The sequence below is a fragment of the Epinephelus moara genome, chromosome 14 (genome assembly GCF_006386435.1).
Source record: "Epinephelus moara isolate mb chromosome 14, YSFRI_EMoa_1.0, whole genome shotgun sequence".
Taxonomy (NCBI): domain Eukaryota; kingdom Metazoa; phylum Chordata; class Actinopteri; order Perciformes; family Serranidae; genus Epinephelus; species Epinephelus moara.
Genome location: NC_065519.1, coordinates 9,948,432 through 9,976,234, shown reverse-complemented (window position 1 = coordinate 9,976,234; position 27,803 = coordinate 9,948,432). Strand labels below are relative to the sequence as shown.

The window sequence follows — 27,803 nt, the reverse complement described above, 5'->3', positions numbered from 1 at the left end:
TAATTGATGTAATACAAAGTCACAGGAACATCTAAACAGTCTCTTTATATCATCTTGTGTTTCAGAACATTTTGTCTCAGATGAAAGATTTTGAGGCGAGTGCCGAGCCTCTACAGGAGTGCCTGAACGCCACCGAGCTGGCTGTACAAGAGAGCAGCACAAGGCTTCACGATCTCACAGCCAAGAAACAGGAACTTCACAAGCTCCAGGTACTAGTGTCCGCTGAGTTTGGAACACCGCTCATGTTCAAGACCACTCGTGCAAATGCAACAACCACTCAGTGCTTGAGTGCCAACATGACTTCCTGTCATTTGCAGATCTCACCATTCCAGCTATATAGCAGTGTTTTAGCCTTGCTATTACTTTGTTTTAGCAAGCATTGCCAACAGCTTATACTAACTGCCAGTTGCTTTTATAATCTTTCTGCTTTGCTACCTTCACCTGTCCTTAACAGTGTCTATCATATATTAATACTTGCCTTATTTGTAAAGTTGCTTTCAGAATAAATGTGTAAAATTGTCTAGCATCAGTTTCCAGAGGCCTTGATTGCACGCCATGACCACCAAGAGCATTACCAACAGTAACAATGGCCAAATGTCTCATCCTTCTTTTTGCCATGTTGCCATCTCTAACCTCTCAGTCTGTGTCTGAATTTCTTATGTCTGTGTCTCGGCTCGCATGCCTCTTTGATAACCTGCTTGTGCTCTTCCAGTCTGTGCTTGAGGAGTTAGCCTCTCACGAGATTCAGCTCAACAAGCTGAAAGAGAAGGCCCAGCTGCTGTGGGATGAACACGCGGCCGGCAAGGGTTTTGTGCACCGTGTCTCGCAGCTCTCTGCTCAGTACCTAGCTTTAACCAACCTGACCAAGGTACAGTAATGCCTCCCAATCTGCTTATGCACTGGGGCTTTTCTGGGGGTAGAGCCGGAGAGGAGACAGAGGCACTAGACTGGATCGAGCTCTGACTTAATGTTATTTTACAGTGATAAACAGTGAAGGTACTAACTCACCATGATTAAACACTAATTTCTTTCTTTTGTTACTGTAAGTCTTATATACAGAGTATGCAAGCTAATTTTCTTTATCTTTTTGTACTAAATCTTTATTAGTCATCAAAGACTCTGCTTGTAAAATAATCAGGTTGAGCTGTGAATTCACTTTCTGAAACCGATAGTAGTCACTTTCTGGTTGTGTGCTGCTTTGTGGATCTGCAGGAGAAGGCATCACGGATCGAACGAATCGCCACTGAGCACCAGCTTTTCTCCCAAGGACTGAAGGAGCTGCAGAACTGGGTGGCCGACACCAGCCACATGCTGCAGACTTACTGTGCCCCCACTGCTGACAAAAATGTTCTTGATAGCAGGATGATCAAGCTGGAGGTATAAAAAAAATCACAGGCAGTTTTCAGATTTCAGTTTATAATTTGAATACACATTATAGGAGTGTATTAAACGCAGGTGTCATTGTTTCAACAGGCCTTGCTGACTGCTCGTCAGGAGAAGGAGATCCAGCTGAAGATGCTGATCACAAGAGGAGAGTCGGTGCAGAGAAACACCTCAGCTGACGGAGTGCCTGTACTCCAGAAACAAATACAGGAGTTAAAGGATTCCTGGGATGCTCTGCTCTCCGCCTCAATCCAGTGCAAAAGGTTAGTTCTTTGCCACAACAAACACTGCTTAAAGAAATACTTAAAGGATTTTCAACCAGATTTGTTTCATAATTATGTGGCTATTATGTGTAGCTGAAGCATGTATTGGTCCGGTGCAGTGCATTCTGGAACTTGTAGGTTTTCTACATCTTGAGCAAAAGCAAATGCCACAGCCCGTTGTCTCTGTTTTCTCTGGTCATGTTGCACTGATTTCAAAACTATTTGCATCTTTATACTGTATAGACAGGCTAGTTTTATGAAGAGTACGTCTTTCCGGCAGAGAAATACTTCTTTAAGAATGTGTTTTGAACAGCTCTTTGGTAGTTTCACAGCAACAGTAGTGTTCGCAAAAGGTTTTTCCCAAACTTTTAACTGTAAAAAGCGCCAAGTGTACACAGTGTCTCAGTGCTGTTACGACTATTTTTTGCCAGATCCTGTATTTCTGATAGTGCTACATCTACCACATCACTGACTGACTTTGTTCTCTTTTCAATCAACAGTCAGCTGGAGGGTTCCCTGTCTCAGTGGACCAGTTACCAGGAGGATGTCCGCCAGTTTGTGGCTTGGGTGGAGCGTGTGGAGGAGAGTCTAGACCCCACTGACAAACAGTGCCCAGAGATGAGAGACAAGACTGCTAATCTGAGCAAAGCCAAGGTACTGCAGTCGTATCTTACTGTAGACTGAAGTTCATTAAGACTTACAAATACAGAATACTTTGGAATTTCAAACTTTCATGAAAATGAGCAGTGTCTGGTTTAAAGTCCCATGAGCCATTTTACTACAGCAGACATAAACCAGAAACATTCAGTCTAATAATAGTGTACCTCTGTTGTTTCAGTTGCTGTATGAAGAAGTGCTCAGTCACAGCACCCTGCTGGACACCATCACTGCAAAGAGTGTCAGTATCTCTGAGAACTATGTCACTCAACTGGAGCTCCAAGATCTGCAGGAGCGCTATAACACCATCAAAGACAATGCCATGGTAATGAAAGCAGAATGTGCAGAATGAGCTTATTTGAAATCTATTTCAGTTTTAGTATTAGATCATTTGTCTTTGTGATGCTGTTTAAAAATAATAATAAAAGTGAGCAGTTTACAAAAAAGTGTCTGAAAGAATTTATCAGTAGAAAATCCAGGGAATTGAATGAATTGTAAAAATGTCAAAGCAATGGCCTCATATCCACAAAGATGTCAAAGACGAAGTCCAAATTAGTTAGCTCCCACATTACGACTGAAATCCTTTTCTTCATTGTTTCCTCAGAGAGCAGTAGGCAAAGCAGAGGAGCTGGTGAGAGCCCACCAGGAGTATCAGCGGGGCCTCCAAGCATTTGAGGACTGGCTGGAACAAGAACAAGAGAAACTTGGCTGCTACACCCAACTGGAGGGTGATGTTGATATGCTGGAGGAGACTCTGCAAAAGCTACAGGTCTGAAAATTCTCAGTGGGGGATGTAAATCAATGGAACATGAAATACTATTACTACAACTAGTACTGCTACTACATACATGTATTCAGCTGGTATGTTTTCTACAAGTTCAGAGAGCTGAAAGTGCTCAAACACATCTGTGTAACTACAGGAGCTGCAGCTGCACTGCACAGAGGGCCAAGCTCTGCTCAACACCCTGCTGGTCAGTCGAGAGCTGGTCATTCCCTGGGGCCTGCCTCAGATCGAAGACCGAGCGCTGGAGACTCTGCAGCAGGAGTGGAGGCTGTACCAGGCCCGGCTGGCGGACACCCGAGCTCAGCTCAACAGTGCTCTGGCCAAACTCCGGCAGATGGAGCAGAAGTTTCAGCGCCTCGACAGTTGGCTAAAGGGCATGGAGACCAAAGCACAACTGCGAAGCCACCGGCGGTCTGACCGCACCACCAAGGACGCTCAACTCCAGCTAATAAAGGTTAGTGTTACATGAACAGAAGCTGTGCACATGGGAATGTTTTGCACCGTTGTACAAGTCTGCATAATTATGCATAGCTTTCAGTGCTGTTCCAGTTGCTGTGACAACACTGACTTTAAATTAGTGCAGATCACTTCAGCCCCATCAGAATCAAATGATTGGTCTTGCAACAAGATAACTTGAATTTGAGGCAGTGTTGTTTTTAGCTGCGACCAGCAGCTCAACTGTAATTCGCTCTGTACCTGCCCAAACAATAAAGTGAAAGGAAGGAGGAATTATTGGAATAGTGATAAGTGTGAAGTTGTGTTTGTGTGAATGCATGATGAATGTGTGAATGCATGCTCGTACATAGTTGCAGCTATTTCTAATTTGCACTCTCAGGATTTCTGTCTAATGATTCTATTGGACTTTAATTGCATAAAGTGTTGCTCAGAAATATCTAATGGTCCTCGTTTGATCAGAGCTGGCAGGAGGAAGTGCTGGTTTACCAAGAGGAGATGGAGGGCCTCAGTCTCTTGGCTCAGCAGGTCCTGGATGAGACTCATATTAGCAGCCGGATCAGTTCCAGAGCCACTCAGATTACTGCCCGCTATCACGTCCTGCTTCTGCATTTACTGGTAACATCTCTTTGAACACAGCACACAGTATCACAGTAATACATAGCTGTGAATTATATATATATACCTATATAAAACACACACTACTTGTTAATGAATGCAGTGAGACCTTTGAAATGGACTCTTTAACCTGTACATTTTTGTCGTACACCTGTATTTTGACAGATAATTGGGAAGTTATAAGCAGTTTAACTAAGCTAAGCATTTTCCTCCCATGACTCTGTTGTTTCCTTTATGTTGCAGGACACAATCAAACAGCTCCAGGAGGAGGTGTCCTCCATTGAAGAGGCTCAGTGTGTCTTCAACACCTTCTCAGACTGGCTCAGCGCAGCTCAGAATAACTTCAGCACTGTGGCTATCAGTGTTGATGTAGTGGACCGCTTTGCTATGGAGAGAAAGATGAAAAAACTAGAGGTAGTTTCTCTAACATAGAACGCATGCTTTCTTCTATATTATTAACTGCTCTGTAAAGACCATTCATCATGTTTGACCTTCAATAAAATGTACATAAATACTCTAGCCTGACAAACTATTGCTCAGTTTCTAAGAAATGTTATCAGTTGAAATGCCAGCATTACCAGACTCAAAAATTTGATATCTGTTTAAGACTTAATAACACCATCTCATGTACCATTTAGGCTCTTCAGGCAGACATGGAGCAGGGTCACTCTTACCTGAAGACAATGAGAGAAAAGACAGAGCGAGCCATGGCATTCCTGGAGGAGCCCGAAGCAGAGCAGCTGAAGGAGGAGGTGGACAGCCGCCTCTTCCAGCTACAAGAGTTGATGGAAGCTCTGCGGACAGAGCATAGCTCCCTCGAGAAATGTATCTCACTCTCTAAAGACTTCATGGATAAATACAAGTCCCAGGCCCAATGGGTGATGGAGACCAAGAACCTTTTAGCATCAAGTGTGGAGCCTAAAGCTGAACTCTATCAGAAGAAGGCTCAGCTAGCAAAGTACAAGGTACTGTAACACTGGTTAATATTTTTTTTCTTGTGGAAATACATTGTAAATAAACTAAACAACTTTATCTGCAATATTTTGCTCTCTTTTCGTATACGCAGACAATCCAGCAAACAGTGCAGTCTCATGAATCAGCAGTGAAATCTGTCTTTGAGAAGGGAGAAGCCCTGCTTGATACAGTTCATGACCCCACTATAAGTGACAACATGAAAAAGCTGCAGGCTGACTACCAAGATCTCTGCTTAGCAGCTAAGGTATGAGCATTATATGACAGATGGCAGCTTACGGGAGAAATCTGAGTCAAGAAACCATAGCTTCTACTAATTATTAATGGTTTTTTTTACTGCATTGTGTGAGCAATCAAATTAAATGAAACAGACTTTTTAATTTAATGATTACATGTCGAACAACTAGATGAATCTCTGAGGTTTGCTGTGTTGTGTTTCAGACACAGGTCCAGAACCTCGTGGAGTGGGTGAAGGAGCATGAGGATTACAACAGTGAACTGCAAGAGGTTGAGAAGTGGCTCTTACAGATGTCCAGTAGACTGGTCACCTCAGACTCCATGCAGACCAGTGGTATGGAGATGGCAACTCAGCAACTTGCCCGACACAAGGTGACCATGACCATACTGTCCTTAAAAAAAAAATCACAATTTTTACTGCAATATTAGACACGCAGTTTATATTAATACATGACTTCAAAAAACTTTGAGTTTGCATGGATTCATTTTGGTAATCTGTATTTTCTTTGGGGTTTTTTGTTTTCTTTTCTTGAGAAAGCCAACCTTATATCCAGGAAACATTTTATCATCTCTTATACTTTTTTTAAACATGAAAAATAAAATAAAGTTAATCATGGTAGATATAAAATTACATGACAGGACTGATTTCTAGATACTGTGCATCGACCCCATACATATTTTTCCTTTTGAATTTTCCACACTCATAGTTTTGACACCAACTTCCTACCCAAATCTGCTTCATATGCTGGGATACATTTTTTGATCATTTCTATGTACAGCCCACCTGTATTTTCCCTTCTTATTGTTTGATCTAAATAATGTCTCCATTGTAAGTATCTGTAAAAGTCGTGATTGGTCCTGAGCTCCAAATATATCGTAGATCCCCTTTCCCAAGTTTTAAATCTGTTCATATCTGTTCTCTTTGGAATAAACTCTGAATCATAGTCAATCCATTGTAATACCCTCCAATGTGCTTTCAAGCTATTCTGTGTGATTTTTTCAATTCCATAGCTGTGACTCATCTCCTCTCTTAGATGTGGTAACCTTAAAACACCTAACTGTTCTTTTTCAGGCAATAATGGAGGAGATAGCCAGTTTTGAAGAGCGACTCACCAGCTTGAAGCAGAAAGGAGAAGGTCTCGTAGCCAGCTGTACAGACCAAGTTCAAGCAAAGATTAGTCAACAAGTCCAGGCTCACCAGCAGGGAACCAGAGATAGCTACTCTGCCATCTGCAGCACTGCCCAACGTGTGAGTAATACAAGACTGCAATGATCTTGTATCTTTTAGGAAACCTCTACATTTGATAGTTTTCAAAAATAAAAAAAGTTAGTTAAGGTCTTACCTCACCTTGTTCAACAGGTGTACCAGAGTCTGGACCGGGAGCTGCAGAAACACGTTAACCATCAGGACACTCTGCAGCAGAGCCAGACCTGGCTCTCCACAGTGCAGGAGGAGCTTCAGCTCAACGACCAGGGACCATCTGGTCTGCAGGAAGCTCTGAAGCAGGTAACTAACACTGTGCAATTTTGCCAGTGGTGGTGAGAAGTTATTTTTCTGTAATCTATTTTAATCAATTACTTTTGCACACACAGGTGAAGCACTACAGGGCCCTTCAGGAGCAGGCCAGCACCTACCTGGACCTGGTGTGCTCTGTGTGTGACCTGTCTGATGATGCTGTGAGAGTAACAGCTGCACAGGTCCAGCAGGTCAAACTCACGGTCAGTAGTCACTTCTTTGTCCATTGTACAACATAAAAGACATATTTTATTCATCTATGATAATTAGAGATTCATAATTACGATATAATTTTTGATGCAATATTGACACATCATTATATTAATTAAAATATTAATTTATCAGTCAGTATTATACAAGCAGCAGTGTGATTGCAGCTGTTCATCTTGAGTGGTGTAGAATGTGGGGTTTTTAATAATATACATTCAGTTCTTCAAGTATTGACTGTGGGAAGGTATAAATGTGTTTCTGCAGATAGAGGAAAGGATGTCCAGTGCACAGGAGCTCTCAGAGGGCTGGCGGGAGATCAAGGAACAGAAGCAAGACCTGACCGGCCTGTTCCAGGATATGGAGCAGCAGCTCCTCAGCCTCTCCAGACGGCCTGCAGAGTTGGAGACCAAGATAGCTCAAAACATGCTGTCACAAGCCAAGGTAGGGAGCAGTATCATTCATCCCTTGACAAGGCACACAGAGAGGAGCTCGTTCTTAAGCATCCCCATCATGTCTACATGTGTTTTTTACCTTAACTATACAGTACAGTGACTCTCAACATAATTTTGTCTGTGATTTTGTTATTATCTAATAATACTTTGGCTCAAGCTGAGAAAGGATTAAAGAGAGATCTGCTTATTGTTGAATTTGTGCTTACCATCCAATATACTGCTTATCACACAGGATTGCAGCCAACAACTGCAGTCTAAACAGAGCATCCTGACCAAGATGACAGAGACTGTGAGCAGATTGACTGGTGGCCAGGACTCTCCAGAACATGCAGAGCTCGACCGTCTGGGCCATTCCTGGCTGGAGCTCTGTCACCAGGCCAACAAGCTGCAGAGCCAGAGAGAGGAGGACCTACAGAGATCTAAAGAATACCATGACTGTATCACTGCAGTGGAGGCGCTGTTTGAACAGGTGTCCAAAGAGTGGGACAATCTGGCCAGGTGTGTTTGCACATCAAGGATACAGCAAAATTAGTCATCACATACTGCTTTGTACTGATTCTAATAATCTCCTGACAGGACCAAAGCCAATTAATTTTGTGTTAGGCTGCAGAAAAATAGCAGTTGTGCTGCTTATTGTCAATGTCCTCGTCATGGTTGTAATTCTTTCTACAAATTTCATTATTTTATATGACATAATACTGACCTCAGGCCCTTGCCATCACCTTGGGAACTAATTTTTAACATTCTTTCCAAGTTGAATTTCAGATCTCTAGAACAAAACAAACAATCTTTATTTTGTCATATTTCCACATAACATTTGTGTAAATTCTTTTTTTTAATGTTTTGTTGGTGTTACAGAACGGATGCTGAAAGTTCATCTCAGCATTTGGAGGCATTACGGAAGCTTGCAGTAACCCTAGAAGAACAAAAAGGCACTCTTGAGGACCTGAAGGAACAGAAACAAAAAGTCATCCAACATCTGAACTTAGACGACAAGGAGCTGGTAAAAGAGCAGATCAGCCACTTTGAGCAGCGATGGTCTCAGATGCAAAACCTGATTGAGAGGAAAATCCAGGACTCAGTGGTGACCCTGGAAGATATGGGCCAAGTGGAGGCCCGTCTGAGGGAGGCTCGGGACTGGGCCGAGGAGCAGCAGCCTGCCCTGTCTGAGGCAATGAAAATGAGTCCTCCTCCAGAGCTGGCTCAGAGCTTCCTGTTTGACCACCTGAGCATCTGCAGTGAGTTAGAAGCCAAGCAGCTCCTGCTGGCACAGGCCATGGCTGACGCTGACAGGGTGCTGGCCCGCCTGGGACTCAGTGAACGGCAACGACTCCAGCAGCTCATTGCCGACACTCAATCTGAAGTGGAATCTCTGAGTGTGAAGGTTGTGCAGCGCAGAAAACACCTCAGCAAGGCTTTCACAGAGAGGACACAGTTCCTGATGGCTGTCAGTCAGTCTATTTCCTGGGTCCAGCAGAATGAGAAAAAGGCCCAGGCTGAGGAGTACATCGCTTTGTTACCTGATGACCTGGCCAAGCAGGTCAGAACATGCAGGAACATTCAAAGCAGCCTGAAAGCCTATCAGAGTGAGCTGACATCACTGTGGTCTCAGGGGAGGGACTTGATGAGGGATGCCAGTGAGGAGGAAAGGAATGAGATCCTCACAAAGTTGCAGGAGTTACAAAACATCTTTGACAAAACGTTACATAGATGTGGTCAGAAACTCCAGGAGCTTGAAAAAGTGCTTGTTTCGAGAAAATATTTCAAGACTGATTTAGAGAAAATATGTCTGTGGATAAAACAAGCTGATATAGTCACCTTCCCAGAAATCAATCTGATGGTTGGAGATGCTGAATTGGAGGTGCAGCTTCTGAAGTATCAACAGATAGTCGAGCAGGCAATCGAATATGAGAATCTTCTCTTGATTGTACAACGAGCTGGCCAGGAAATATTGCCCAGTCTGAATGAAGTAGACCACTGCTATTTGGATGAAAAACTCAATACACTCCCACAGCAATATAACAGTATATTAGCATTAGCCAAAGAAAAACAGGAGAAAATCCAGCAGGCCATTCTCACGAGGAATGAGTACACGTCTTTCATAGATGTCACTCATAAAGCACTGAAAGAGCTCGAGGAGCAGTTCAATAAGCTGGGTACACAGCCTGTGGGGCTGCAAACAGAAGAGGTTCTCAGTTTGCAGAGTGATTACAAAGGAATCCAGGCAGACCTGAGCAACCTGGGCCTAGCTGTGAGTGAACTGAACCAGAAGAAAGAGGGATTTCGTAGCACAGGTCAACCATGGCGCCCAGAGGAAATGACCCAGCTTGTGAGCCTGTACAACGGCCTAAAGAGGCTGGTTGAACAGAAAGTAGAGCACTTGGATGAAACCTTGGAGTCATTTGAGGACCACAAAGCGATGGCTATGCAGGTTGACTCTGAGTTAAAGGCCACAAAAGAGCAGCTGGTAAAAGTGAATGCAGAGGCTCAGTCAGCTGAGGAGAGGCTGAAGAACTACCATGCTCTGGCGGGGAGTCTCCAGAGTGCCAGCTCTCACTTGTCAAGGCTCATGGAGCAGATGGACTCTCTCGCACCCCGTGTGGAGCAAGCAGCCCACGATGCCTCCAAGGAGCAGGTGGTTCTGTGGCAAGAGGAGCTGCGGTCTTTGCAGGCTGCAGTAGGTGATCTGATTGAAGAGTGTGAAAACAGGTTTGTCCAAAGTAAAGACTTTGAGACAGAGATGAAAAGGACACTGGACTGGCTGCAGCAGGTCAGGGATGACCTGGGCTGTGCAGTGATTGTTGACGTGAGGGTGGAGAAGGTGCAGGAGGAGATCAGAAAGCAGCAGATCATGCAGGAGGAAGTACAGTCGAGACTAAGGATAGTGGCGGCTCTGAGTAGCAGAGAGAAACAGGAGTACACTAGCGCAAATGAGCTCGTCCCACCACACGTAGATACAAGCCTTGAAGAAATGGCAAAGCTGCAGGCGGATGTTCAGAAAGCACTGAGTTCCAAACAGGTAGGACAATATTTGATTTGTCATTTGGTGTGAAGTATCTAAAAATTGTCTTTATGGCATAAATCTGTATTTTTATTCTTAAATATTAAAAAGTTGATTTTCTTTTGTGAAGATTACTCTGGAGGACGCCCTGGGGTTGTGCCAGAAGTACCACTTCAGGATGCAGTCAGCCTGTGAGTGGCTGGAGGATGCCGTGTCCTTCCTGCAGCAAGCTAGCCTGGGAGTGGACGTGGAGAACTATGAGGAGTGTCTGCGGCAACAGGGCGACATCATGGCCACAGAGCAGGAGTTCCTCATCCACTTGGAGGAGCTGCAGACTCTGCTGCCTCAGCTGGAGAACTTGGTCAACCCCACAGCTAAAGAGCAGCTCCGTGTGAGCGTGGAGTCAGCCAAGCAGAGAGGCATGGAGGTCCGAGATCAGCTCCAGTGTCACCAGGACGTCCTTCAAAGGTTGTGAGAACACAAGAGTGATGGTGTAATATTCTGTGACAATACATAAATGTTGTTAATAACAGCATTTTATCCTCTGATATATTCTGTTTTTTGTAGCTGTGTGGCTCAGTGGAAGACATACCAGGAGGCGAGGCAGACTGTCATTGAGCTTATGAATGAGGCTGAAAAGAAGCTGACTGAATTTTCCACTGCAAAGGCAGCCACAAGTCAAGAGGCTGAAGATAAGCTGTGCAGTCATCGGGTATGAGAGGCCAAAAAGGCCTGAGAGGCATTTAACATACAAAAAAGAATGGGTGGAGCTTCTATGAATGCTGTGCAATTAGCTAATTAATTTGCTCTTAATTTTTCAGTCCCTTGTCTCACTGGTGAATGGCTTCCAAGAGAAGTTGAGTGGTTTGGAGGAGCAAGCTGCCCAGCTGGAGCTGGTGGGGAGTGATGCCAGCAAGGCCACCATTAGTCGCTCCATGACCACCGTTTGGCAGCGTTGGACAAGACTACGAAGCGTGGCACGGGGACGAGAGAGAGTACTTGAGGACACAGCACAGGATTGGAGGACTTTTAGAGAGAAGGTACACAAATACACAATGTGGAAAAATATGGAATTCATAATAAAATGAATTATTTTACCTGCAGCTGAACCTTCCTGATCATTTTGTACAGATGGTGAAGTTGAGAGCAGTCTCTGATGAGCTCCAAAGTCGGTTCCCTGATAGTGCTGTGGAGAAGGCCTCCAAAGCGACCCTGCAGTCTCTGCTGGACCAGCATGACCTGCTGAGCCAAGACTTGGAGAGGGAGCTCTCCTCCCTCACACTCCTGCGCCAGTACGCTCTTAGCCTGCTGCACGATGTTGAAGTGCCTTCACCAACAACTGAACAAGACGAGCTGCCCAGTCTGAAGGAGATCAGAGCTGTACAAGACCAGATGGAAAGGTAGTGAGATGATAAACCTATAACGTGGTTAAGAAAAAGTCTGATCAGTGGCAATGTTTTAATGTATAAATTAAAATAGATTAAAAGCAAAGTGTCACATTATTTCGATTTTTAAAAAAAATTCTCTGCTATATTGAAATCAAATTAACTATATTTTGCTGTTCAGAATTTCAGTAAACTAATTTTTCTCTTTGCCCAAAAAGCCTCCTGACGCAGTCCAGGACCAAGCGGGCTCAAACAGCTCAGGAGCTGAGGGACAGAGAGGAGGTCGAGAAGGAGCTTAGCGTTGTAAAAGCCTGGATTCAGGAGACCAGGGAGCTTCTCCTCAATCCCACACCAGACATTGATTCTCTGCTGCAGGAGCTTGAGGTATATATCTTACATCTAAGAAAAAAAGTATAATCTTTCTGATGTTGCAGTCGACCCCAAAACATTGCTATTTAGTTAATATTATATCTGAGAGAGCTGTAATTGGTCCTCCTTTCCTAGATTGTACATGGAGAGGTGATCAATTATCGTCAGAATGTGGATAAATTAGCAGAGCAGCAACAGAGCAAGTACCTGGACCTCTACACTATACTGCCCTCTGAGATCTCCATGCAGCTGGCTGAGGTTTCACTTGCATTGGGTGCCATTGAGGATCAGGTACTGTAACTTCCATATAGGGAACACCTACAGTATGTTAAGGATTTAGTCATGTGGCATTTGTTGATGTATCTCAATATGTTCTAGGTTCTTTCGAAAGAGAGAGAAATTCAGAAAACCAGAGAAATAAAAGAGGACTTCAGCTCTAGAATCCACGACATCTCTGAGAAACTCAAAGCGATCTCTGCTAAATTCAAGGAAAAATCTCCTGATGTTGATCACGCCAAAGAAGAGGTCAAGGTGGGTTAACTTATTTCAGTTTGTTCTTAAGAAATGCTGAGGCTTTACTATCCTCCCAGCCTACTAGATGCCAGGATGTAAAGAAAGTTTAATTTCTTTTCTCAGAGCCTGGCTGAAGACCTGGACAGTTGTGGTCGCACCCTCGCAGAACTGGATGCTTCTGTACAAGAGTTTGGCCGCAGAAACCCCCTGCTGGCCAAACAGCTCAGTGACGCCATCAGCAAGCTCTCAGAGATGCATCACCACACAACACGGCTAGCAGACTGCAGGAACAACTGGCTCAAAAAGGTTAGTTTTTTCTGGTCTCCAATAAATAGTACAGCAGCTGTCATGCATGTTACTTCCTCAAGGAAATACACAACACTGTGGTTCTTCTGTTACTGATGGATTTATTTGTCTTAATTGCACTTTAGTCCACTTTATCGTCATCAAATCCATCCCTGAAATGTACAAATGTGCAGTATCAGCTATTAAACTCGTAAACCTTTAAGCAGTGTATAAAACTTTTCCTGTTTTACATTTCTTCTTGGAAATTGTCACAGCTAAATGTGTCCCTGCACAACATGGAATGGAAACATAGTTCCCTCTTAGTGTTAATACAAAACAAATCAATATTCATAAAAATAAATCATGTAAATAATGTATGTAAACAAGACAGATACTTAGAAACATTGTAGTGCAGTTACTGAGGTAAGCTTACTTTATTCCATTTGTGTTGTGCTTTAACCATTTGGCCATCAGGCTGTCTGCTATTTAGATGAGTATAACGAGATGCTGGACTTCATTGTGAGGTGGTCAGAGAAAGCCAAGAGCCTGGTGAGAGCGAACATCATCTGGAACTCCTCTGTTCATCTGCAGGAGCAAATACGAATGTACCAGGTGAGTTGGGGGTCAAGACACGCATCCTCATGGGTTTTATTGTGATATTGAACAACAGACATTTGGGCTTTTTAAGTGTTATCGGGCTCTCTACCTCCACTCTCCTCCATAATATTTAGAAAAGAAAAGATGTAAATGAATGGACATGGTTTGAGCTGGATTAGCCTATCCACACAAAGTTCATGCATACATTTCATGAAGGACACATGTTGCAGGGAATCCCACCAGGAGATCACACCAAACATGCCTTTCATTCATTGCCCTGTTGCCTTGTACTTTAGGCTGTCCTTCGTGAGTCTCGGGAGCTCCATGGAGACCTGGAATCAATGGCAGAAAAAGTGGATCTTCTGTCTGAGGTGCTGCAGGTCGAGTCTATGAGCCAGCAGGTTTGTGAACTGAGTCGGCACACTGAGGAGCTTCAGCAATGCATCAAGACACGGCTGCAGAGCTTGGAGGATGCAGATAAGGTACAGAGAAAAACTCTTATCTATTACTTTGTTTGCAACATTTACTAATTGCCTTTTCTTTCTGTTGTTATTATATTTGACTAGTAGAATTTCCCAGAGGGAGTATTGGTACTTTTAACCCATACATTACAGTGCTAAATACACTGTATAACTGAGTCATGTATGATACGTCCTCAGAGTATGGAAGCCCTGGAGTATGAAGTTAAGGCCCTACATGTTGCTCTGGAGCAGGTCCAAGCCACACTGACCTCACCAGAGTTGGCGCGGCAGAGCCTCAAAGAACAGCTGGCTCAGAGACAGGTAACCACACCATGTTAAAATAATCCATGATATGGCCTGTAATTTTTCAGAGAGCGCTTTGAATGCTCACATTATCGCTTGTTAACAGTTTCACACAATATAAACTTTCCTTGTCTCTTGCAGCGTCTGTTGGCAGATATGGAGAGCTTCAAGCAGCAGGTGCAGGCAGTGCAGCTGTGTCAGAGCGCTCTGCGGGTCCCAGAGGAGGTGATGCCTAACCTCGCCATCTGTCGCACAGCGCTGCGTCTGCAGCAAGAGGCCAGTCAGTTGCAGCACGTGGCCATTCAGCAATGCAACATCCTGCAGGTACAGTAGGGGGCACTATCGCTGCAGCACAGTAACGTCATATTGTCCTGCATTCCTACACAATATGCAATGTGTGATGTCTGTGGCGGAGTGTACTCTTTAAATTCTGCAGAAAAAGGGAGGTTTAAGATGTTCATGCAACAGTAACAAAGCAATTTCATTTTTTATCTAGGAGGCAGTGGTGCAGTACGAGCAGTATGAACAGGAAGTGAGAGACCTACAGGGGCTGATAGAGGAGGCACACCGTGTCATTCAGGACCGACCCATCCCCACAAACAACATCCAGGAGCTACAGGCTCAGATCCTTCACCATGAAGTACGATACATTAAAACAAACAAATAAAGTGGGACCTGCTTGCATGTGTCTATAAATTTAGAGGGATTCAAACAAAACTTAACATGTGAATTGAACATCGAAAGCATCAGTGCAATCCTCAATTGTATTTATAATGTTCTCTATACTACTTTACGAGAGGTGAAATTTCCTCATACCTGCATAATAAGCTGCGCATTTTGTAACTCTGAATAGGAACTGGCCCAGAAGATCAAAGGTTACCAAGAGCAGATCGCCTCACTAAACTCAAAATGCAAGATGCTGGCAGTGAAGGCCAAGCACGCCACCATGCTGCTGACAGTGAGCGATGTGGAGGGGCTGCCTGAAGGGCTGCAGGAGATGGATGGAGAGAAATCAAAGAAATCTTCAGCACAAGCCGTCATGGTAAGAGAACATGATATATCACATAACATGCTGGAGCTGACAAAGCTGTTTGCATTGTTGGTGATGGCACTGGCTACTTAATACACTCATTCTGCTATTTCTGGCATAAGCTTAAAGAGTTCATAAGAGTCTTTAATCTTACTAATGACACCTCTTTGCTTGTGAAATATGTGTTTTTGAAAGGTGCACTGCGCCACTTTTATCAAAAAAACACATTGCCTATGATTAATCTCTCCCAATCCACCTTGCATGTGTGCTCTTCTGTTAATGTTTCTTGCATGGCGTGTCAGATGACGGCTGGCCGCTGTCACACCCTCCTGTCTCCTGTAACTGAGGAGTCTGGGGAGGAGGGCACTAACAGTGAGGTCTCTTCTCCTCCTGTCTGTCGCTCTCCTTCTCCCATCACTTACACTGAAGCCACTGTAACCAAGGTATCTGCCTTCCCTCTTCCTCTTCATAGCTTTTTTCTCAGTCATTCAACAAATTGCACATACTTGTGAACTGTGTGGTTTCTATCTCGTCTTTCTTTTTTAATAATCTTTTTCTAATTTTGTTGTAATCTTTCCTGTTAACTGTCAAATTAAACAAAGCAGTCTCGATTAATAAATGAGAGAAGGCGAAAACAAACCAAGGGGAGTAATAATCCATATCTATTCTCTGCCTGCACCCGCAAGCTCATCATGCCTAACAGTGAATTAGGGGCTTTATAGAAGAAGGTTGCCATCTGTTTCATAACTAATTTGTCTTTACTGCTGATGGCACTGTTTGAATGTTATTTTAGGTGGGAAGAGGAACGCTCACGAGAGCTCCAATCCAAGAATTATACGACCCGACGTTTGAGTCTGTGGCCAACTTAGATGACTTGCAGCGCTCCTGGGAGACATTAAAGAATGTGGTATGTGAATTATACAAGATGTCATCTTCGTAGCTTATTGATTGTGTTTCAGGATTAGCACTTTTACATTACCCGATTGGTCTTCTAACAGATCAGCGAGAAGCAGAGGTCTCTGTATGAAGCTCTGGAAAAGCAGCAGCATTACCAGGGTTCACTCCAGTCAATCTCCTCTAAAATGGAGGCTCTGGAAGCCAAACTGAGTGAGCCTCTGGAGGCGGATAAAAGCCCAGATAGCCACGTTAGAGCACATGAGGTGAGTCATTACAGCACAGTAAAGGAGTGGAAAAGTTTTGATGGAAAGAGAGCTTTTACATTGACAGCATAGACTTCATATAAAGATGGGCGACGCATCTCCACTTCCTCCCACTGTACAAAAATAAAACTAAAATATCCAGGATGCAGGTGCTGCCATTTTGCGCTGATGACATCATTTGGAGCCAGAGTTTGTGCATTGGCAATCAAGAAGTAGAGCCGTGGTATCTAGTTCCTGCCTATACACCTGCCCCACCTATTCACTAGCAGCACCATTGATTTCGAGCACACCGATTGACACACACAGCTGTTAACATGAGGTTATGGTATTAAATCACTAATTAAAACCAAACTTATAAGAAAAATGAACACTTAAACTTATTTAAACTACCTAAAATGTCAGAAACCATCTTTGGGAAACATTTTTTGAACATGTATAGTACTTGATCTTTTAGTTTGGCCCATGTCCCGTCTGCTAACATGCAGGGGGCAAGTTTAAGACCTGTATTGCAGCCAGCCATCAGGGGGCGATCAAGATGTTTTGGCTTCACGTTCAGGGAGCTGTCATGTCGTCCATCTCTATTACACAGTCACTGATTGACAGGGTAGGGAGATGTCAGACCTTTACAATAAGTGGTATATATACTAATGATATATTTTAGGCCTCTCTTGTCACTTTGTTCACACAGCTTACAGTAAAATATCCTTTGTCTCAATGTTACATCACTGTTCCACCAGCTCTAACAAACTACTTTAGCTAGCTAGATTGCTCGGTCTCTAATATCAAAATTTGGTAGTTGATGTGCCATATCTACGTATGTGCATATCTACCTATCTACATACTGCATATCAAAAAGATAATTATTCCCTTTGACCAACACAGAAATGTAAATAGTCAGTAAATATGCCGCATGCAGCCTCTATAACAATGCTCTATCATTCCAGGGTCTGATAAAAGAAATTCAGAATGTGCAGGAGGAAATTGACAGGCTGCAGATGAGCTTCACTGAGGACCTGGCCTCTGATGCTGTGGACTCAGACATGGCCGACCAGCTGGCCATGCACTCGTCCCTCGCTGTTCTAGCTGAGAGGATGGCCACCATCCACATGAAGGCCTCGGGGAAACAGCAGCTATTGGAGGTAGTTTTTGTGAAGATCATTGCTACAAAGAGTAGCTAACATTTGCACTTTATTGATATATGACATTTTGTCACTGTATTGTTAAGTTCATAGATTGATGTGATGAGTAAAACGTGATATTCTCTGCCACAGGAACGCATTAGTGACCGTCTGGAGGGTCAACAGCAGGGACAGGCCATACAGCGCTATCTCAACCAGGCAGATGAGCTGGACCTGTGGCTGACCAGAATGCGCAGCGCTGTAACCTTCATCCTTGAACCTAAACCTGTAGAGGAGAGTGATATGGAGGATCAGCTTGCTGAATGTCAGGTAAGAGCTCCCCCTGCTGTTCATTCAGAGCAATGGCTGCAAACATGTTAATTGGAATTATTATATGAATGCATATATGAATATTAATATGAGGTTACTTTATGTAATTAATATGCATGTCATAGCAAATTGTCAGACACTGATTTCTAGGTGTTCAAATATCTGTCTTCAAATATGCCAGTAGATTATTTACACCTGTCTTATACTTCAATATTTTTTTGCCTTGTCACATATGAATCATCCCAGAGGGGCAGGAAGCTCTCAGTGGGTAAACAAGAGCTTTACAGGAGTTAGAGGGGCATTCAGATGGCTGGGCTCCTAAGCTACTGTTGCACTAGTCTTAAGCAGATTATGCAGATGTCTCTGTTTGACAGGGCCTGTTAGCAGAGTAGGGCTGAGTAGTCAGGGGTTGTGGCTTTCAGACGATTAATAGATCCCACTGCCGGGATTGGTGTTGGTGATAAAGCTGCTAGAATATCCAAGTAGGTGAATCCTAGAGATCGGGGAGGGAGGGTGTTACTCTCTGCCTTAGAAAGACCTGCTGAAGCTATCGATAGCAGAGTAGTGGCAATGCTATTAGAAAACAAATGTATCTTCACACTTTGGAGCAACGTTCACTAATGGGCATCATTAACTGGTCTGGACTTATAATGGTGTTTGGCACACGAGAGTTGCTTTTAAATTTGCGCATGAGCACGTATGCTGCAAAGCATGGAGCGTGAAGGATTAGTGGTAATATGTTGCACAGGAGGCGAGGCTGGAGAGGTGGGCCAAGGATGAGAGCAGAGGGAGAGCTCTCCCTGTCCTGTGGCTGGGGAACGCTGCTGGTGTAGGGGGGTTCAGCCAGACCGTGGCCCCCTGTTTGTCTGGAGGGTCTGTTGTGTAGAGAGAGAGAGGAGCTGCTGTCGGTGGTGAGACACCATGTTTGAGCTGGCCTCTCTCCTCCTGCTGCTGCAGAACATGCTGCTGGAGATTGAAGAGAAGGTGCTGGCCCTGTCGGAGCTGTCCATGCACAGTGAGAACCTGCTGCTGGAGGGCCGGACGGAGAACAGAGAGGAGGCCGAGCTGTTGGCCAGGAAGCTATGCATGTTGAAGGGCAGCCTGCTGGAGCTGCAGAGGATGCTACAAGACAAGCAGAGTAACATCCAGGTGAGCTACATGCTTTCAGTGCTGACATACACCTACGTGTGTGCATGTGTTGCTGGACTCACAATATCACGTGATACTGGGCTCAGTCCCTAACTACACCATAAAGAACATTTATGGACTTTGACTTGCACCACCATATTTATGAGAGCATTATGATACAGTAGGCTGACCTGACCCAAGTTTCCAGTCCATTTGTTAAATATCTACTGGCAAAGCATAACAGAAGATGCAAGACCAGCTAAGAGTATATCAAAAGTTTGTCCTGAATATCTATCTTTCCTCCTTGCTATTTTGTGTTTCTCAGACATTTTATAATAGCTTGTCTGGTCCCACAGGGCTCTCTGCAGGAGCAGGAGGACAGTGAATCAGACTCCAGCCTCTCTCAGAGTCCTAGTGTGCAGGACTGGCTGGCCCAGGCCCGGACCACACGTTCCCAACAACACCAAGACAGTCTGCAGAGACAGAGGGTACATTGTCACTCACATACTTTTTGGTTTTCCGGTTTTAGTACTCAATCTTCATGGCAATACAGTGGACTGCCCAAGGTCACTGATAACATCGAAATATTCTTCCTAAATGATTTGTTGTGGCCACAGTAATTCAGCTGTGTTAAAACTGTTTCTTGAAATGTCTGCATTATATCATACAGAATCCAATTTAACGTTTTTACATGTTTGCTTTGTAGGAACTGGAGGAGCAGCTTGCAGAACAGAAAAAGTTGCTTCAGTCAGTTGCTAGCAGAGGAGAAGAGATCCTCATTCAGCAGGCCTCACCCAGCAGTGCCAGGTATTTTACACACAGCTACATCTCCAATCAAATAGTAAGATGTTAACGTGTGTAATGATTTCTGTGGCAGCCTATAAATTAAACATTAATTAATTCATGTTTCTGTCACTGTGCAGTACAACAGAGCCATTTTCCCCAGCAGCTTTGGTTGAGAGGGAATCTCAGGCTGCTCGAGAGCAGATGAGGCAGAAATGGGAGAGCCTGAGACTCGAGCTCAAAACTAAACTGCAGCTGCTTCAGAAAACCCTTGAGCAAGACCACAAACAGCCGGTACAAACCCTGTTGGGTTATTTTTAGCATAAAGTAGCAGTAGAAATAAAGTACATTGATGTTGTTCCTGATGTTATCAAATTTTAAAGCCAGGGAGCTTTTTTTTTCCAGGTATACTCCAGAGCTTCTCGTGTGACGACAGCTGGATCACTGTTCAAAGGAGACACACAGACAGACAAATCCTCCCTGAATACTCTGTATGACACCTTCAGACAAACAATAGAGGACATGACCACTCAGGTATGTCTGTTACATTATTGTACATTTGAATCAGTTTCATTGTTCTACATGTGTCAACTGGAATTTGCAACACTCGTGTGTGTACATAGCCTGGTGGCGGTGAGGCACAGGTGGCGCAGATGGAACAGCAGCTCTACACAGCTGTGTCATCCACCTCCTCCTGGCTGGATGGTGTGGAGAACAACGTCTTCTCTGGCTCAGTGCTGCTGGCTGAAAACGCAGAGACCCAGCTGCAAAAGCAGGAGGTACAATTAGACGTATTTATGTAGCTTTTTTATTTATTGTAGAGGGTTTTAAATAGTAGATCACATGAGTCTGGTGATACCTACGACCTAGGAATTGTTACATTTTGATGGGTAATAGCAGTAAATATGGGATCACTGGGATTCAAAACTGATGATCAAAGTTGCAGTTTGTCTACTCTCTAGATGAAGTCTTTTCTCTTTGCAGTTAATATTTCTTAAAATTTTCCCGAACTGTCTTTTCTATTTCCTCCAGACCCTTGAGAACGATGTGAGGCACGTCACAGAGGAGGTGAAGCTCAGCCAGGCTCTGCTAGCTGGGTCTTCAGGAATGAGACAAGAGGACCGATCGCTGCTGGAGGACAATCTCGACTGCCTGAAAGAGAGATTAGGAGCTTTGGGTTGCGCTCTGGGGCAACGCTGTGACCAGATGAGGGCTAGAACACATGAGCTCACAGCCTACCAGGTTTGTCTGATATTTTTTTGTTTTTCAAAGGACTTTCATGTTTTTTTTTCCTTGATGAAAGTCCATTATAAAACCAAAACACTGGCTATTATAGTCAGATTTGCAGAGCTAATAACTGTTGAGGAAATGTTTCTTTCTATTCGACAAAGGTGCAGTTTAGCGTTAATAATTAAGTGAATATCTCCTCATGGTCAACAAGCTGTCAGTTCTGTGTGTGCTGGTGGTCATACACAGCCCTGGCTCTGTAAATGTGAAACAAATAAAATGGCTCAGACTGAGCCACACAACATGACTCCAGCCAATCAGCAACGGGGGCCATTCATGCTTGTGCACAGGACAGGGGAAAGGCAAGGCTTGTATAAAGAGAAAGGCAGTGGGAGCGAGAGGGACGGTAAATCTGGCACATGCTATTGTGCTGCACTCCACAGCACATTGTCAAGAAGAGAGATGGCTGCAGCCAAAAAGGAGAAAATGTCTGCCTCTTCCTCTGCTCCTGCCAGCTCATCTTCTTCCTCCAAGTCCTCGCCCATGAGGAACGGAGTTATACAATAATAGTATGGAAGCTAAAATAACACTGGAGTTATTACCTTGCCAATTTGGTATAAAAATATTTTACCTGTGACAGACCTCTCCTACTTTCCCTTGGAATTATACATCACTGCCTGTGTAAGATTACTCATTGAGGCTAACTTACCCTCAGCAGCAGCAGACAAACCGGATTCCGCCCAATGACTGTATTTTAAGATTGGCGACATGTCTCCACTTCCTCCCACTCTACTAAAATGAAGCCAGAATATCCCGGATGCAGGCAGCGCCATCTTGCACTGGTGACGTCATTTGGAGCCAGAGACTGGACGGAAGTGGAGCTGCAGTATCGAGTTTCCGCCCACGTCCCACCTGACCCAATCGAAACCCACTGATCACTTCATATAGCATCAGATAACCAAGTAAAACCAAAAAAATCAGCATGATAACAACTTCCTAAAGTAACAGAAACCATTTATTTGATGTGTAGTGTACAGGATTCTTTAGCTCAGCCCATGTCCCATCTGCTAACATAGAGGGGTTGTGGTTTACGACCTATATCGCAGCCAGCCACCAGGGGGCGATTGAGATGTTTTCACCTCAGTTTTTGGGAGCTCTCATGCCGTCCGTCTTAATACGCAGTCTTTGATTCTGCGATATTGCCATATTGCTCTTTGGTCAGCTTGCCCAGTTGTTAAGTATCTTTGTCATCCATGAATTTGGGGGGGCGGAGCTTCTCAAGGAGCACTGAGAGGAGGGGTGCATTTGTTGGGGTGTTGAATTTAAATATCAACAGTCTTTCTCCAGAATCACTGACTCCACCTTTAACTTATCACAATTGCAAAACATACGTACATGGAACTGTTTGTATAGGCATATATGTGTAGTATTATGTTTATCATAACTCAATACACCTTAATATAAATGTTCTATAAATAATTTTTTTTTCCTAACACAGACTGAGCTGCAGCTTCTCCAAACTGCTTTAATTGAGACCAAGTGCCAGATCCTACAGGCCTTAGCTGGAGCCATGGACAGACCAGCCTCTAAACAACTGGAGGTGATGCAAGCTTTGGCATAGACATGCACACACACACACCGCTTATCTCCCATCAAAACTCACAGAAAACAAAAAATGATTGTGAATGTCATTTATCTCAGGTTATTGCCAGTGCAGAGGAGAGCCTGAAAGACTTTGAACAGAGGATTACAGAGCTCAAAACCAGAGGAGCATCACTACAGGCGGATCAGATATCAACAAACAAAATACTAAAACTCCAGGTGATGTACATTACTGACAGCTCTCACTGTTCAGTCTGAAAACCATGCAGTTAAAGCTGCTCATTATAGGTTTTACTTATTTAAATTCTTTGTGTGCGTTCGCAGGATTCCTATGAGGAGCTGGTGTTGACGGTGGGTTCCCGGCGCAGTGGGCTGAACCAGAACATGGCTCTGAAGGAGCAGTATGAGCGTGCTCTACAGGACCTGACCGACCTGGTGGACACAGCTAAAGACAAGATGGCTGCCGATCAGAGGATTGTTGTCAGCTCTGTGGAGGAGGTCCAGAATCACCTGGACAAGCATAAGGTTTGGTCGACATGGGAGCTCTGTTCAGCTAGAAAGGCTTAATGAATATTTATCATCAACAGTGTGAAACATTAACACAAAGCTTGTAATGCTGGAGAAACACTACTGAGAGGAAAATAACTGATATGTCTGATTCTGTGTTATAGGAGTTCTTTCAGGGTCTGGAGTCCCATATGATTCTAACAGAAACGTACTTCAGAAAAATCAGTGCTCTGATGCTTCCTAAAGAGAGTCAGGCCCTGGAGGAGACGCTGGCTGAGGCTCAGAGCGTCCTCAAACAGGCACACAGTAAAGGAGTTGAGCTGGAGTGTATCCTGGAGGTGAGAGAGGAAATTATATTTGTGTTAAACATCAGTTTTCTTTCGAAAGCATGCCCATATAATCATAGGAAATCCTACTGTGCCATTATTTGATATGCATTTTTTTCTGGCTTGGACAAGATACGAAAAATGATGTTGGTCCAAAGGGATTTTTTAATGCAAAATTGGGGGAATTATTTAGCTGTGTCGTTAATATATGTGTCTTACTTCACAGGAATATATATTTCTGAATTGAGAAGTGTACAATTACACACCATGCATGAAAAGCTTATTTTTCCTCCATGATAAGAGAGCACAGCAGTTGCTATGGTGTTACAGTGGTCCTCATCTAAGGTTTACTTGTCAGCCATTTTAATTTTGAATGTTCCATGTATCTTTTTTTCAGACTTGGTGCCGTTTGGTGCAGGATTACCAGAGTCTGAACCGCCAGCTGGAGGCAGTTGAAGGAAATATCCCAACTGTTGGCCTGGTGGAAGAGACTGAAGAAAGACTCATGGACAGAATCTCATTGTATCAGGTACAAAATGACATCAATGCAAATTTTGTTTTACTCTAGGAGGATTTCCTTTAATTTTATTTGATTTCTGGCACTCACTCACCTATCTTCACCTTGCTACAGTGCCACTTCTCTAAGATTTTGTTGTCTGCATGCGCCTCTTCTATTCTCTCTAAAGGGTCTGAAAGGGAGGCTGACAGAGTACCAGCACAAGCTCCACCAGGTTCTGGATGAGGGCAAAAATCTCTTGCTGTCAGTGTGCTGCCCCGCACTGGAGAACCAACTCGCGCTGCTGGGGGAGCACTGGCTCAACAACACCAGCAAGGTCAACAAGGAACTACAGCGCCTGGAGGCCATCCTGAAACACTGGACCAGGTCAGAAACAGATCAGAATTAAAGCTTTATTTTAAGCATTAAATACAATAAAAATTTTATCTTTAAGAAGAGTCTTTAAGATGGGGAACATTTTTTAAAAGTCTTAAGCAGACAGACTATACATGTGATTTTTTGAACTCAGTTACATGACTTTGTTCTATGATTGAATTGTTTACCTCCAGGTATCAGAGGGAGTGTGCTGAGCTTAGTGAATGGCTGCAGTCGGCTTTGGAGCGTCTGGAGTTTTGGAATACGCAGGCGGTGTTAGTGTCACAGGAGCTGGAAACTGTCAGAGACCATCTCTCTGCTTTCCTTGTGAGGCCACAGCTTTTATTGTTTTTAAATTTTATTTATTTTATTTTTTTTATTTTGTACCTGTATTGATGTATAGATTCAGGCTCTTTACCAGCAACAGTGCTGCAACTAATATGATGAGAAAGAAATGAAAGACAAATGTAAGAATGAAAAAGTGAATTTAAAAAAAATTGAAAATATGAAGTTATATAAATAAAAGAATAAATATGTAAATTAAAAAATGTGCGAAAATAAAGATAATTTAATAAACTAATATATTAGTCAATTTAAAAATATGGAAATATAAAATAAATTAAATTAAATATAAAATTAATAAATAAAAATAAATAAGTAAATTTAAAAGAAGAGTGGGAATATAAAGATAAATTAGTAATAGAATAACTAAGTACATTTAAAAATGTATGAATATAAGCATTCATAAAAAAGAATAAATAATTGTTGAAATATAAAGACAATAACAAAATAAAAAAGCGAAATTATAAGCATTTTCATTTATTTTCACATATTTATTTAGTTGTTTCTGGATATATTTATTATTATTATTATTTTTTTTAATATGTCTGTACATTTAGTTTTCACATAAAAATTACTCTATTTTTTCTAATTTTTTTTAATGTATTTGTTTTTATCCCTTTATTTTAATGACTCCATATATTAGAGCATCAGTTTACTGTAAAATATTGCTAACTAGTGTCAGTTGTATTTCCTAGAATTATAATAGTGATAGTATTAGCAGTCATGGATGTAGTAGTAATAATCTTGCTGTGTCATTTGGAAAGGTCAGCGTCATTAAATATACCTTTGATTGTGTACCAGCTGTTGATTCCTGACTCTGTCTGTCTCAGGAATTCTCAAAGGAAGTTGAGGGCAAGTCCAGCCTGAAGAGCTCAGTAGTAACCGAGGGCAACCAGCTGCTGCGTCTGAAGAAAGTTGACACGGTGGTGCTGCGGACTGACCTGGCACGCATTGACTCTCAGTGGACTGAGCTGCTGACACGCATCCCAGTGGTCCAGGAGAAGCTGCATCAGGTATTGTCACATGCAGTCAGCCTGGACAGGCTTAGCTGCTCCACAGCAAATAGGATTACACCTTTCTGCTGCTTTACCTGTATGCAGAAGTTTTCACACAGGGTTTCCCTCACAGTGGCAGCATGTGCATCTTTTCCTGGATGTTTAACATGGTGCTCCAACAGGTTTAATGTTTTCTCAGATCCAAATGGAGAAGTTGGCCTCTCGTCATGCCATTTCTGAGCTGTTTAACTGGATATCATTGATGGAGAATGTCATTGACGAGGATGAAGAGAACCTCAAGAGTGCAGTGGGATCTAATGTGATTCAGGACTACTTGCAAAAGTACAAGGTAGAGGACTTCATACAGAATTTTTTAAATTTATGGCACTTTTGATTTTGTTCACAAATTGTATGATGTGAAGCTGTGATGTGAGAGCTACACACATTTTTATAATTTCATGCATTTCAAGGATGTGAAAGGGCTGTTTAATTTTTTAGGGTTTGCAAAGGTAAAATTATTTTCCAGCAACAGATCAAGCTATTTAATAGCATGTCTGTATGTCTAAAATCTGCATGTTTAAACATAAGCTTAATTTCATGTTTGGGTATTTCTTGTAAGTACTTTTACAAACCTGATTATGTAGTGTTTGATTCTAGTTGTGAATCTCTGACTGCCATTTTAATTGTGACTCCACTGTTGTTTCTTTAAATTCAGGGCTTCAGAGTAGATCTAAGCTGTAAGCAGCTGACTGTGGACTTTGTCAACCAGTCGGTGCTGCAGATCGGTGGTCAGGATGTGGAGAGCAAGCGCAGTGATAAGACAGACTTTGCTGAGCGACTTGGAGCCATGAACCGACGCTGGCAGATCCTACAAGGCCGCATCAATGAGAGGGTGAGGCCAAAGACACTGAAACTGTTAGCCTCTCCAGGCCAGAGGTTACATCCTCTCATTGCCCTAAGTCTCCTGTAAAGTTTAATGAGGATGAATGTGATTATGCTAGATATCACAATAGGTCATTTTATACAGTGATGTCAAGTCCCCAAAAATGGTCTCACTATGATGAAATGGCTAATATGGGAATAACACAATCACACAAGAATACTATAATTACCTAACTTTAGAGAGTTATGTAAGCCCCCTTACCAACAAGCTTGTATGACATGGTACTAATGGATGCATTAGGTCCTTTACTTTCATATGATAGTGATATCTTTAGTCTAGTTTTAAAATTCAATCTACTACAGCCTCTGAAAGACAGCAATGTCAGCCAAGGATGCTGGCGTCCTAGCGGAGTGGAAGGTTGATAGTTAATGAAAGAAAAACAGCCATAAATCATTCATAGTGCAAAATCGGGGTGTTACAGTTTAATTCGTATAAATATTTTGCAGATCCAGTTCCTGGAGAGCCTTTTGGAGATGTGGCTGGAGTATGAGAGCAGCGTTCAGGCTCTCAAGTCCTGGATGGCAACTCAGGAAGAAAGGTTAAAGAGGAAACATCGGATAGAAGATTTAACATCTGTGCAAAATGCTCTCAAAGACTGTCAGGTAGGCTGCACCTACTACTTTCTCAAAACATGTTAGACTCTACATACTGTTATTATCACACCCTTTTTAAGTCACTGTATTTTATGCTTCCAAGCTGGCAACAGCTGTAGCCAGAGGCATCATGTTTTCAAGTTGGCCATCTGTCACATTCTCATGAGCATGATATCTTAAAACGCTTTAAATGTCCAGTGTGTGGGATTTAGGGGCATCTTTTGGCAGAAATGGTGTATGATATTCAAAAATATGTTTTAATTAGTTTATAATCCCCTGCAAAAAAAGAATTGTAATGTTTTTTATTACATTAGAATGAGCTGTTTATATCTACATATGAAGCTGGTCCTCTCCCTCGGAATCCGTCATGTTGTTCTACAGTAGCCCAG

The 27,803-nt window shown here is 43.0% G+C and overlaps 1 protein-coding gene across 13 annotated transcripts in view; it reads left to right on the top strand.

Annotated features, from left to right (window-relative positions):
* Positions 1-27,803, top strand: part of syne1b (spectrin repeat containing, nuclear envelope 1b) — a 100,782-nt gene that overhangs the window by 53,425 nt on the left and 19,554 nt on the right. For 10 of the 13 annotated variants that reach the window (XM_050061159.1, XM_050061164.1, XM_050061162.1 and 7 more), the window contains 56 exons: positions 66-209; positions 713-868; positions 1,213-1,377; positions 1,474-1,646; positions 2,147-2,300; positions 2,485-2,628; positions 2,908-3,072; positions 3,224-3,541; positions 4,003-4,158; positions 4,402-4,572; positions 4,797-5,123; positions 5,225-5,377; positions 5,572-5,739; positions 6,440-6,616; positions 6,728-6,874; positions 6,961-7,086; positions 7,358-7,534; positions 7,778-8,043; positions 8,404-10,564; positions 10,677-11,014; positions 11,114-11,258; positions 11,368-11,586; positions 11,678-11,946; positions 12,150-12,315; positions 12,436-12,591; positions 12,679-12,831; positions 12,937-13,119; positions 13,573-13,710; positions 13,992-14,177; positions 14,355-14,477; positions 14,601-14,783; positions 14,956-15,099; positions 15,313-15,501; positions 15,792-15,932; positions 16,283-16,396; positions 16,488-16,649; positions 17,594-17,788; positions 17,921-18,097; positions 19,055-19,246; positions 19,582-19,713; positions 19,932-20,032; positions 20,149-20,302; positions 20,414-20,542; positions 20,632-20,787; positions 21,041-21,250; positions 22,734-22,835; positions 22,937-23,056; positions 23,162-23,362; positions 23,509-23,682; positions 24,068-24,199; positions 24,357-24,553; positions 24,736-24,868; positions 25,714-25,896; positions 26,078-26,227; positions 26,594-26,770; positions 27,268-27,423. In XM_050061159.1, the coding sequence (XP_049917116.1) occupies positions 66-209; positions 713-868; positions 1,213-1,377; positions 1,474-1,646; positions 2,147-2,300; positions 2,485-2,628; positions 2,908-3,072; positions 3,224-3,541; positions 4,003-4,158; positions 4,402-4,572; positions 4,797-5,123; positions 5,225-5,377; positions 5,572-5,739; positions 6,440-6,616; positions 6,728-6,874; positions 6,961-7,086; positions 7,358-7,534; positions 7,778-8,043; positions 8,404-10,564; positions 10,677-11,014; positions 11,114-11,258; positions 11,368-11,586; positions 11,678-11,946; positions 12,150-12,315; positions 12,436-12,591; positions 12,679-12,831; positions 12,937-13,119; positions 13,573-13,710; positions 13,992-14,177; positions 14,355-14,477; positions 14,601-14,783; positions 14,956-15,099; positions 15,313-15,501; positions 15,792-15,932; positions 16,283-16,396; positions 16,488-16,649; positions 17,594-17,788; positions 17,921-18,097; positions 19,055-19,246; positions 19,582-19,713; positions 19,932-20,032; positions 20,149-20,302; positions 20,414-20,542; positions 20,632-20,787; positions 21,041-21,250; positions 22,734-22,835; positions 22,937-23,056; positions 23,162-23,362; positions 23,509-23,682; positions 24,068-24,199; positions 24,357-24,553; positions 24,736-24,868; positions 25,714-25,896; positions 26,078-26,227; positions 26,594-26,770; positions 27,268-27,423 (11,628 nt within the window). The remainder of the gene's footprint in view (positions 1-65; positions 210-712; positions 869-1,212; positions 1,378-1,473; positions 1,647-2,146; positions 2,301-2,484; positions 2,629-2,907; positions 3,073-3,223; positions 3,542-4,002; positions 4,159-4,401; positions 4,573-4,796; positions 5,124-5,224; positions 5,378-5,571; positions 5,740-6,439; positions 6,617-6,727; positions 6,875-6,960; positions 7,087-7,357; positions 7,535-7,777; positions 8,044-8,403; positions 10,565-10,676; positions 11,015-11,113; positions 11,259-11,367; positions 11,587-11,677; positions 11,947-12,149; positions 12,316-12,435; positions 12,592-12,678; positions 12,832-12,936; positions 13,120-13,572; positions 13,711-13,991; positions 14,178-14,354; positions 14,478-14,600; positions 14,784-14,955; positions 15,100-15,312; positions 15,502-15,791; positions 15,933-16,282; positions 16,397-16,487; positions 16,650-17,593; positions 17,789-17,920; positions 18,098-19,054; positions 19,247-19,581; positions 19,714-19,931; positions 20,033-20,148; positions 20,303-20,413; positions 20,543-20,631; positions 20,788-21,040; positions 21,251-22,733; positions 22,836-22,936; positions 23,057-23,161; positions 23,363-23,508; positions 23,683-24,067; positions 24,200-24,356; positions 24,554-24,735; positions 24,869-25,713; positions 25,897-26,077; positions 26,228-26,593; positions 26,771-27,267; positions 27,424-27,803) is intronic. The other 3 variants (XM_050061158.1, XM_050061166.1, XM_050061165.1) reach the window with 3 other exon arrangements.